Genomic DNA, 12,736 nt, shown 5'->3' on the forward strand with positions numbered 1-12,736 from the left:
CACTAAGAGACTCTTCGATGCTTTTGACTACCAACTTGGCGCTAGACTTCAAGACACTCGCTCAATGACTGACTATCAGCTCGCTAGACGAGGGACATACTGACTGCAGGGCAGCAGGGTTTATATAGCTTTCGGCTTGTGTTCGAGAACATTCTGGGCTAAACTGGTAAGAATTCATTCCAGAAGGTTCTCCAACCGTCCATGGTTATCGCAAAATGTCGCCAAATGTGTGATTTCTCACCAAATGTGGTAACCCTGTCTTCCTTTGCTATTTTATGGCAACCCTAAACCTGCTTTGCAGGAAAGCTATCCCATCTATAAGCCTGTACATTTTGTAACAATATTTTGTTGAGTATTGTTGCTACAAAGCGTAAATGTTTCGTAGCTTTTAATATGTAATTATTTTAATATAATTTAAGAATGAATTTCATAAATTACATGTATTTTAAATTGCAACATGTTAATAGATTGTGATTTGAATAGGGTTTTTATAACAAATATTTTTAAAAAATAAATTTAATAGTGGCCATGTAAATCTATAATGACTAAGGGTATCTAACTAGCTAATTTCATTGTTTGTAACTATCTGATCACCCTTAAAAGTTAACTCTGCATATTAAAGTGAATTATTTTCTTTCATTAATCTTTACCATGGTCACAAGGTACAGCACAAAAATGTAAAAATTAAAGTAAAACTTAATTCTTTGCATCTAATGAGACTTTAAAAAAAACACAAAATAACTTATCACCTCTGGTGCCTTAGTGGAACCTTCAAATATATTAACTGAGTTACAACCCCAAGAGCTCTATCGAAGTTATGACACTAACTGCATCAGATAGGCAGAGCATAACTAAATTTCAAAACTTGCCCAATGTGCCTACATCAGGCTTTCAGGTTTGTTCTGATCAGCAAGTCTCTCTCTAGGCAAGCAGCAGCCAGTCTTCTATAACAAATCATGTGATTATGATTTTACTTCTCATTTTAACCTACGCCGTTTGACATTAAATCTACCTACTATTTACTAAACCTCTAAACTGAGCAAGCCCATGACAAAAGGAGACATAAAAGAAAAATATCAACATAAAACTGTTAGTTAAATGCAAATAAAATGTCACTCATCTTTCTTTCAAATGTGTCTAACTATTATAAGGGTAAAATATTTAATGCTACCTGATAAATTTTATAAATTTGATTTTATTCTTAAATTTGTTTTATAATTATGTTTATTAAATTATGCTTAATAAAAATGCATTCTACTTGTGGATCTATTTTATTCTTAAGGATAGTATCACAAAAGTTCAGGCATAGACAGACAATATCTTTAATTGAATTTATTCAGTTCCTATTTGTTGATGGGTGCTTTAAGTTTTTTTATTAATGGTCCTTAAAAGTACTTAATTTCCATGTGCAGAAATGTGTATGAACCCTGTATAATGAATCTATAGTTTTCAGCTGTTAGGTATTTTCATATATGTTTTTTCCTTCAGTTTCAAAAATTCACTAATGTTTCTTCATTTTTCTTCAGAATATTTCTTGTTCATGTTAAAGCTAATATATAAATGTTGCAGAATGTAAAAATATATCATTGAGAAAACGAATTCCTATACATACTTTTTTTCCTGCTATTTCAGAAAACTTTCGATCATGATTTCATCAAAAAGATATTTTGAAACATTTTAGCACTTATTTTCCATCCTAATTTCAAAGGTAAAGTATTTTCATTGAGCTGAAGTATGTGGAGACAAAACAACAATTTTACCAGAAAGGTATTTCAGCTCAGAATCAAATCAGGAAAAAAAATAACACCCCTTTCTCTCTCCCCTCCCAAAAAAAAGTGCTTTGTTTTAATACTTCGGTGAAAAATTTCATCCGCACTTTCAGCTAACAGGCATTTTGAAATATTTTAGCACCAATTACTTGTCTCTACTTCAAAGATAAAGTATTATCATTTAACTGAAACATTAAGAAGGTGAAAAAATTTTAACGGAAATGTAATTTAGCTAAGAATCAAACAGGAGGAAAAATACTTTGTTGTCAAATTTTCACCAAGTTGTTCTAAACTACAGATTCACTGTAACCCTGTTCCTTTGGAAATTTCAATTTCTTATTGATTGCAGGGAACCATGCATTCGTGACTGCTTTTCCAAGTTGCTGCCAATATGAACATTGTGATATTATCCACTACCATAAATTCATTACAAATATGATGATAAAAATTAGAATTGTAATATGGTTTGATTAACTTTATTTAACAAAAAAAAAAAAAAAAAAAAATTGTGTTATACTGCAAGTTGTGGGGGCCATAACTTAGCTATTGCCTATAAAATTCAATTGAATTTATCACTACTGGAAATGCTTTGCCACATTAATTCTGAGATATACGAGTCCATGTGCTGTCTTGCAATACCTTTATGCTCATATCAGCAATTTACTTCCAGGTGTTGTAAGCAATAAGATCTTTAATTTCTCAGTTTTGTTCCAATCTGGGAAAAAAAGAAAAAAAAAAAAAAAAAATTTGCTATCTTTGGTGTATTTGACAATTTCTTTGAAAAAGGTTGTAACTTTCTGATTAGCTACTGCCATGAGAAAGCATTCTTTCATTTCTCAGCAAGTGGTACTAAACACCCATGGCTCGAGAAATCATTGGCCACAATTACTTTTTTCATTTCGTGAAGAGTTTTGTTGATTTCAGTGATACTTTGTGGTCATCTTTGTACATCTTTTCTACGGGTACTGGAAACAAATTTTGTACACTTAATTGTTTCTGTATACAGTTGTTTCTGGGCTAAAATCCATCTGGTGTTGATATTAATAAGAAGAAAGAATTTGTCAGCCCAGCTATAAATATAGCATATGGAGTCCTAGAACTAAGGACCACTTTATCACACGAAGACTGGCAGAATGTCGACAACCAGTGATGTTACACCTTCGGCAGCACTTCTTATTGAAGCTGCATGACCTTGAACGTTTGGAAAATAACGCTCTCGGAATAAAATTTTCTTCTGTTGAAAGACGCTTGTACCATTTTCTTTGTTCAGCAACGAATTTTAGATTTTCATCATTATGGCATCTAGCTAACAGTATAGCTGAATAAAATGGTTCTAAATTCAAATTAACTTACTTCTAACACTAATCTGCAAAATAGCACATCTATTTATAGTATTACAGAGTCTTTAAGCCTTTTTTTTTTTTTTTTTTTTTTTTTTTTTTTAAGCAAGTTTTAGTCCTTAAAAGTCCTTAATTTCTGCCAAAATTTTACATGCCCATCAGTGGCCAAGCAGAGTAAAGTCCAGGGTTTGAATAGCAAACAAGCTGGCTACATGAGTGTTCCTTCATTTTTCTGCGCATGTTACATGTATAGGAGCCAATTTTCCTTAGAAAGGCCACCACAAAGGCATCCCTTCCCTTAGGCAGATAGCCCTTGCATACTTTGCCATAATTATACTAAACCAAACCCTAACTTTACACATCTGCCATCTATGTCTCTTTGTTTAGGTACTTATGTATAATGTAATCATCTTCATATAGTTTGATGACTTTTATGGGAGGAAAAAGATTTATTGTTGTACTAAATAATAAATGACTTAACTGTTAACCCTTTGAAGGGAACTGGTGGTTGTTTGTCAATTTTTTAACCTCCGAAAAAACACTAATTTCTCTACACCAAAAACTATATTCGTAAGTTTCTAGAGTTTCCTTTTGATTCTAAATGGCAGCACCATCTATGAATGCTCAATATTTTGCAGTTATGAAATTAATATACCAAGTTCTGAGGTATCATGTTTGAAGATTGATAAATTCTATTGGAAGGAAAGAAAAAATTAAAAATCTAGAAATATATGACGTACACATGCTGAACCTTTTATATTTACTGCATTTCAATCAAAACTGATAATTAAAAGATTATTTATACATTTTTAATACCTGTATAATACCTGTATATAATATATACCGGCGCCTTGCCAATAGATGGGTATCTTGCCTGAGGGTACTTTGCCAATAGATGGCAGCACCAGGCTTCTTCTTCTGTACTCTGTGAGATGACAGCATTTCTTTACATTATAATAGTTTATGATGTAATAATTTGTTTATGATTAACTTACAAGTTGTTTAGAATTCAGTATTATGTTCATGAAGGGATGGAGAGTTTTCTAACCCTGCACTAGGACTGAATACAAGTATATTTGTTTCTTTTTTTTACTTCGCTTGAGTTTCGTTCGTCTCTATTTAGCTAAAATTTTAACTTCAGCACTTCACCCTTTCCCAAGAGAAAGACTCATTGAATTCAAAATTGCCGTCTGGGGTCAAAATTTTTTAATTCTAGGGGTTAAATGTGGCATGTTAGCCCACAAAAGATACCCGTTGCTTCGTGTTTTCCAAAATCCTAGAATCCAACAAAAATGAAAGGAGGTGATTGACAACTGATTTGTCATTTGGGAGTCACACCTTTAGTGTAATCACAAAAACTGGTGATTTGAAAGCTTGCTTTTATTCCTTGTTAATTTCAGATGAGAGACTAGGGAACGCAAGAGAAATTTAGTGTTAGATTAAAAATAGGTTGTTTTTGAAATAAATTTCACACTTTGTGAAATGAGGGAAAATATTTCTAAGGCCCGTTTTAGATGCAAACTATAATTTATCCAAAAGTTGAATAGGAGCCCCTAGGAGGCCAGAGGGGTTGAAAATCAAAATAAAAGCTTTGAGGTGTATAAAATAATAAAGTTGTTTAATGGGGTTTGTTCCTGAACAAATAGATTTATTACAACCTATATTTACAAAAATAAAGTGGTTCTTACGGTCCTCGATAATCTAAAGTGTGTGTGCGTGGGGGAATTCTTGGTATAATAGCATGAACCATGGTTTTTTTACATAATATCTAAAGCGTAAAATATGACTTCAAAAATGCAACATACTTTCTGAGTCGTAGTGTTTCATTTTTAAATTTTTTTATTTTTTGGCTGTTATATCTTCTTGTAATATTATACTAGTTCAGTTACAGCATGATGCAATTTACGCATGCAGTGTCATATTTGCTAATTTTTTTAATAAAATAACAATATTGAATTTAAATCAAGTTCAAAAGCTTTTTTTTAAGTCTCAATTTGTGTCCTTAGGGTACATAAGTTATAGTTTATGTAAAATTTTATCAAAATTTATTTTATATACTGCCCCACAAAGGGTTAACAAGAGTTACAATAATGAGTTATTGTAAACAATTATGTAGATACATATTTTATGTTTTAACTGCATATTTATTAACAAAATCGATAACCTTACTTGCCAGAGTTTTTTTTTTTTTTTTTTTTAAATCAAGTTAAATTTCATGGTGATTTCTTTAATTACGAGAAAATTCCAAATGTAGTTCCTTTGCTACAAACAAATCTTATCTTGTATTCCTGTAGAAATTTTACCTCTGTATCTTATGTTATAGGAAAATCCCACAAGTACAAATTTCAGAATTGAGTTTAATTCAAAAAATATTCATAATTTTTCCATAAAAGCCATATTAACTTGGAATACAACAAAAAGAATGCATACTAAAATTGATGAATTGCTATGCAATGCCTTCACAGGTAAAATAGCATCCAAAACATAATGCAATAAAATATAATTAAAACAAAAAAAAATATAATTCCAACAAACTGCATTTTAAATCAAAATAAAATAAGGAAATAACATAAAAATAGAAATACATGTTATCTCATCTGTACAGTACAAAAATGAAATATTGACTTATCTTATTTAGAAATTTCTGTGTCATTGATTGTCATTGTCATTGCACATAGAATTTCTTAGAAGCATCCAAAACCTGTTTAAAATTATGTGAACTAGAATCTGTATACTGCTGTTGCCACATTAATTATTCACAAAATTAAAAATACCCTTCTTACTGATAGTGGCATTTCTTTTAAAAATCCCATTTTATTTTACCTCACATACCTTCCACGGTGTTGATATGAGCTCCAGTTTCTGAATCCTTAAATGTCTCTACGTAATTTACTGAGAGGTGAATAAAGCCATTTAAATCTTCATTTACACACCAGTCAATCAATGTTTTCTTTCCCATTTATTCCAAATCGTACTTAATCTTACCATTGGCAGCCATTTTACGATGTACAGAAGAAAATAGCCAACGTGTTTCCCATCCAGCATCCAATGCAGAAATAAGCCCTGAGAAATATTTTCCTATTTTTTTCCCAATCATATCTCTTTGTTCTGTTTTCATTTATATAATATAATCTCAGTATATTCTGGTGCCCACATTTAGCATCAGAATACACTAATGCAGACTATATCCACTGAGTAATACAGAATCCACTGATGCCTTATACATTTGAAGAGAATCTGCTGTCTTTCAAGGAGCAGAATGCTCATATTTTGCTGTAAAGTCATCATTTAATCCTCTTATATTTTTCATTTTGCTTCAGAAATCTCCGATTATGCAAGTTTGTCTTACTACCCTTTCCCAAAGTCACAAAACACCATTAAGTGTGGACTTGCCTCATATCGTAAGGTTAGATTTTTAGTATTCCGATTTTCTTCATTAGTTTTCTTCTGTGTATGGGATGCAAAAATTTCCCTTGAGTTTGTTGAACTCAAGAACATTTCTTATAGAGATCTAATTATATTTTCTCTCAGTACTGAGTATAATTTTTTATTAACTTCAGTAGAACTAAAAAATGTCTTGAAAACCAGATATCAAGAATCTGTCATGCTAAAAAATTAAAGAATTAATTCCTCACATTAAAAAGTCATCTAAATTCATCTTCCAAAACAATTATTTTTAAATTAAGGAGGGGGAAAAAAACCGCCTGTAAAAAAATTTTTTTAATATTGATTGCAGAACAATTACTGTCATTAAATGAAGGGATTAGTTATGAAAAGCATTTCGGTGCCTAAATGACATCTTCAGTTTTTTTTTATATATTAAAGACCATTTAACAGATGATGTATTAATGAATGATTTTGATTCTTCTGTTCAATTAACTCATTCAGTCCTGTTCAATATGAAAATGTCTCTTACTGCCTTTCTTTCTTTGATATTCTTACATTTGCAATAAATTTTATTTCATCTGTATAATTCATCAGATTTTTTTTTTTTTTTTTTTTTTTTTTTTTTTCTGTTTAATTTTTTCTGATTTCATATCTTATCTTTCCACTAAGCAAAAATGGTTTCTTTTCCATATTAGTCCGTTTTCATTCTACTGGTATTAAGAAACATGTCATTTTAGTGATTTTGCTGTTAACAGACATTTCATGCATTCTGTTATTTATAAAACTCTTTTTTATTATTATTTTGATCAATTTAATTTTTTCCCCTTTTTAATAAAAAATTTCCCAAGTTCTGCTTAAATTTAATTAAGTTTTTTTCCCTCCTAATTTTAATTACTCATTTTGTCTTTCTTAATAAAATTTATAATTAGTTTTTTAAAGTTTCCTTTCATCAAATTTCAGTTGAAAAATTCGTAATATTTTTTATCTCTTTGTTTAAATGTGTATTGTTTAGACCAGGGTTGGCCAACCTTTTTGAGAAGAGTGCTACTTTCTGGAAGAAAAAAATGTGTGCTCACTTCAAACTTTTCCAACATACTAAAAAATATAAAAAGGTGAAACAAATAGTATTTATATCTGATTATGGGATTTTTACACAAATAGCACATTTTTTATTTAAGTCTGAGTAGTATAAATTTTAAAATAATATAATAAATAAAACAAACACCTAAAATAAAGATTTATTATTAATAAACATTTTTAAAGGTTCACTCAGGTTATGTATAAAATAAAAATGAATAATATGAAAAATCTAATTAGAAATAACTATTAAACAGTCAGTACTTAAATAGTGTGGTTTTTGAATATGTAGTGTTTTTTTTTTTTTTTTTTTTTTTTGTTTTTTGTTTTTTTTTTTTTTTTTTTAAACCATGCTATCTATATTAGGATTGATTCTTGAAGATGCCAACAAAATTAGGTGTTTCAGGTGCATATCAGTTAATCTTGATACCTGATTATGTCCGTAATAGGAAACATATGTTGATCCAAACCTACAACAATATCTGACAGCCAAATCTTGTAAATTTGGGAAATTGCTTATTGGTATAAATTTCAAAAATTCAATATAATTTGGATCACTTGCAGTTGAAATAAGTTCTTTATATTGCTTTTCAGTGTAGATAGTATGCTGCTGTAGGTCAATAATTTTTATTTGGATGAGTTGGGTGACAATTAGCATCTTGCAGAGAAATTGAAATATAATATTTATTCTAATGTGTTTATGTGTGTATCTATCAATGGAGTTCATACAGATGGTATTATTATTTTTTGGATCTTTTAATTTTTGAATTAGTCTTTGTGTGCCACTGTTAAAAAATGCCATACTGTGGCATGCGTGCCACAGGTTGGCCATCCCTGGTTTAGATTAAGAAAGCCTTGAAAGTTTTACATTAGAGTAAAAATTGTGTCAGAAAAAGAGCAATAAGCTTGTCTCCCTCCTCTGTTTATTATCTCAACTATTCTTTTAACTTCAGTTCTGTTAAATTTATCACATACACATGTACCTACCTACTCTAGAAAAATTATTTATGAAGTGATAATATTCAAAGCCATCAGAATTGTCAAAATTTATATCAAATTAATATGAAAACTTTACTTCATGATTCTTTACTCCTTTTCATCCTGTCTGAATATATAGTGCTATATTTAATATTTTCAATTTTTTGTCTATTTAACTGGGGTACTCTATTGAAAAAAAAATTTGCTTTATGATAGGGATTGCAGCAACAAACTTACTCTTAAAACTTAATGTCAACAATAAACTTACTGTTGTTACTTGCAGTTTTTACTGTTATTTTAGTTTTTACTGTTATAATTCTCTTATTCCTCTTTACAAAATCATCTTGCCAAACATTACACATTCCTAAATCAATGACATCTTTTTGGGGGAAAAGGGGGACCCACTAGTGACTGAGTTGGTAAAACTGCTGAACATTAGTAGTTCAACTTCAGCTTGAATTCCAGTGTATAGGCTACTAGTTCTTGGATGTTATAAAGATTTTCTTCGTGAGTAGTGTAAATACAAGCCAGTTTCCCTTAGACAGTTCTCCACAAAAGAATCCTTTCTGTTTGCTAGATAGCCCCTTTGTTTGCTTTGTCATATTCAGTTATAAATGAAAAAGGAATCATTTTCTGTTTACATTCATCATAAGAAATTGTTAACATTCCTTCTGTGTTTGTCTTCATAATGTAGAATTAGTATATCCAGTTAGAAACTGCAAGATCTGTGATTTGATTCTTGACAAAGATTCTGTTTTTAATTTTTTAATGCCAAAAATTAAGTATACAGTAACATGCTACCACTTGGATTTGATAGACTGGATCTTGCTCTTTCCAGTTGCCTTTTAAATGCATTTATATAAGGAAAAGGAGTGCAAGAATTAATAGCATTCCTCTTGTTCCTTGGTAATATAGTGGTTAGGATATCCAGCTTACAGCTGAAAGATCCCTAGTTCAATTTTCAATGAAGATGTTATTGGTTCTTATTGTTTCTTTCCCCAAAACACAAATAGTCTTTACAACATAATATTATATCTCTTTGCATGCTTTTATCATATAATTTTTATTCTTATAATATTTAAAAAATTATAAGATTTAAAAAAAGATTATCTTAAAGACAAGTTTAAAAAATATGAAAAAATTAAATACTTAAATAAACTCTTTTTAATCGCACCAGAATGACAGTATTTAGCATGAATAAGGAAGAGTGACAATATTTTATTCTGCATTTTAATTTAATGATAACTATATCATTGAGGTATCTACTTATCAATACAAAAATCAAAATTTAGATTATGCTGATGCTTAATTTTATGCATTTTGTTCTGAAATATTTATTGTTGATTTTGGAATTCACTACTCTTTTACTTTTAAAAGTGAGTCATACTTTATTGAATTCTTTTTTTAATTATGATTTTTCTTCTAGATATTTCAAAATATTCTGTGGGTACAAGACTGACTGACAGTGCATAAAGCAGCAAGAATGGCAGTATGCATATTTTTTTGATGAAAGCCCTATTTTAGTGGTATTCAATTTTACCAGGGATTTAAAATCTTGTCTTGCTATGTATCATAGCACGTATCCTGCTTCATGGTTCATCAGCAATCAATTAAAAACTCCACTTCTTTTCACATATGGCGACTTTCCTTTCTTCACAATTGATCATCTGACAGCTTTCATGCCATCTGCACAACAGCCATTGTACACCACACAACCTTTTACACTTGATTTGCCTCACATGAAAAGAATTCCTGTTAATATATTGATGCAAGGTATGGAGTCTATGAACAGTTGCATGCCTTTCACCAGGAGAAGAAATGTAAATCAAACATCTTTGGGCAGACAGTTTTCCAAAGAAAGTTTGATTGAATCTGCATATGCAGACAGTGGTGTATCCAGTTCTCGTTCCTCAACACCTTCTTCTATAGAGACATCTGGAAGCTGTGAACCAAAAAATGCATCTCCTGTGTGTAAAAGCTTGCCACGCATGGATTCATTCCTGTCACGGTAATATTTCAAATCGTTGATGTAATAATACCTATGATAAAATTATTGGTATTGTCTAATTAGCTGCATCCCTGGTTTCAACATTCAATTGAATTTCTGTGTTTTTGTTGTTTTCGAGTATGCATGACAATAGCCAGATTACACATATGTTTGAGTGCATGTACTTTGCATGTAACCAAACAGGATTTACCAACTGTAAAAATATAAATACTAACCATATAGATTTTTTCTCCATTTAAAATGCCTTTTTTATTTTTCAGTAATAGAATAGTACCTATTAGATGTAAAGATAGCCAAATTATTTTTTCTGATTCACAATGTCACCAGTGAGTGGGCAACTTTTCATAAGGACTGCAGAAAATTAGGAAGTGCAAGCTATTTCATTCTAGATGGAATTGCCATTCTATTCATCTCATTTTGAAATATAATTAACTCTTAAATTACATGAGGTTTAGTAATAGCCCTAACATTTGCTATGTATAATTGTTGCCATCCTATAAATTTAACTATTATATTAAATTAAAATGATGCTGTTGATCAGCAACCTTCCGGATCACGTAACGGTAAGATTTATATTTTCTGTGTTGTATGTTAACAGTAAAGTAAGCTGGAAGGAAGAATTATAGTCTGTGAAAATTCAGTTTATAATCTAATACTTCAAAGTGTTTGCAGTTAAAAAATTTCAAAAATATTATAAAATTTAGGAAAACTGCAATGTGATATTTGTAATAGAATTCATGTTTAATTACATAACAGAGTTTTATGGTAGGTATACTATCATAATTTCAAGATTGTTTTATGGAAGTTCAAGATGCACGTTAAAACCATGTATTTAAAATATGTTGTTCAAAATAGGAGTGCAGTACAAAGTCTGAGCTCCAGAACTCTTAGAATTTGAATTTCTGAATTTTAGATGTTAATTTAAATCTAGTAAGATCACATATAGAAATTTAAATTAGGAACACTAAATGGTTGTTTATGAAACAATGAACCCTTTTTATGATTTCAAGTAAAAGAAAATTTTGTTTTGTAATTTGTCAATTTTTGTTTTGTAAACTTTTCTATTGATTGTTTAAGAAACTGTGGGTTTTGTATTAATGTTTTCTCTTTGAATTTTATAGAGACATAATTTCTTGATCAGTTACAAAATTCATTGTTTAAGTTCTGTAATTGCTTGTATTTAAAATTAAACGTGGTTCGTATAGCCCTTAGGTTTTTTTGAAATGATTTTTGGTCCATAAAACTACTTATATTCAACCAAAATCAGCAAATTTTCCTTAATTTTATTCTTCTGACATTTGACATGTTTTACGACTGCCATTTCTGAGTGTGATTTAGTATTATGGGGGAACATTTTTTTGTGATTCATTCATATATATTTGATGGGTTGTGGTTATTTCAAAATTATTTCCTTTTTGTGTGTGTAAATGAAGAGTTCTTAAAATATTATATCAAAAACAACTTTTCTCTTTTTGGGGTATGAATTCTTTATTTTTTAAAATGTTCCTCGTTGAAAGAAGAAAACCTGTACAGTGGATATTGGCGAGCTAGAGAGTTGATGCAGTTGACATCCAAGGACTAATTATTATTATTATTATTATTTTCCAATTTCTATGTAGTTATTGTAATGTTTTGTCTTTTTGTATAAATTTTATTTATCTATTTTGCATGCTCTTGGTTAATGGGAGGCCAAATGAATTGCTTTTGCAAGGAGGTATCTTTTAGTAAATGGTAATAAAATTCATCAATGTTATCAACATTTTGTCAATTTTAAGATAAATTTTTCTACAAAATTTTTTATTCGAAGATTTGTAAATTTTCAACAATTTTTTCCACAGACATAACATTAATAAATAGATTCATAAACTTTGGTGAACAACATAATTTTTTACAGCACTGATAAATATGAAAATAATAGTATACTAGAATTATATTTAAGAAATAACATTAAAATAAAACATTTTAATCTTCCTCTGTCACAATATAAAGCAATATTACTTTCCATTTTGACTAGTTAGGAATATATTGAGTCTAAATAATAAATAATATAAAAGCAAAGTTTTAAAAACACTTCTTAGGAAAAGCAAAAAAGCCTTATTTTTTAATTAATATCATTTGTCGGGGTAAGAATTTTCCCTCATGTAATTGTCTCAGTAGATTCAATTGTGTAATAGTTT

At 29.7% G+C, this 12,736-nt stretch overlaps 1 protein-coding gene across 2 annotated transcripts in view; it reads left to right on the forward strand.

The window, feature by feature from the left end:
• Nucleotides 1-12,736, forward strand: part of LOC118201539 (poly(A) RNA polymerase GLD2-like) — an 85,123-nt gene that overhangs the window by 16,258 nt on the left and 56,129 nt on the right. For both annotated transcript variants that reach the window (XM_035373653.2, XM_085815527.1), the window contains exon 2: nt 9,978-10,559. In XM_035373653.2, coding sequence (XP_035229544.1) covers nt 10,117-10,559 — 443 coding nt within the window. In that variant the 5' untranslated portion in view covers nt 9,978-10,116. The remainder of the gene's footprint in view (nt 1-9,977; nt 10,560-12,736) is intronic.

Source organism: Stegodyphus dumicola, chromosome 4 (genome assembly GCF_044657685.1).
Source record: "Stegodyphus dumicola isolate Sdum_Otavi_A_Nest chromosome 4, ASM4465768v1".
Taxonomy (NCBI): Eukaryota; Metazoa; Arthropoda; class Arachnida; order Araneae; family Eresidae; genus Stegodyphus; species Stegodyphus dumicola.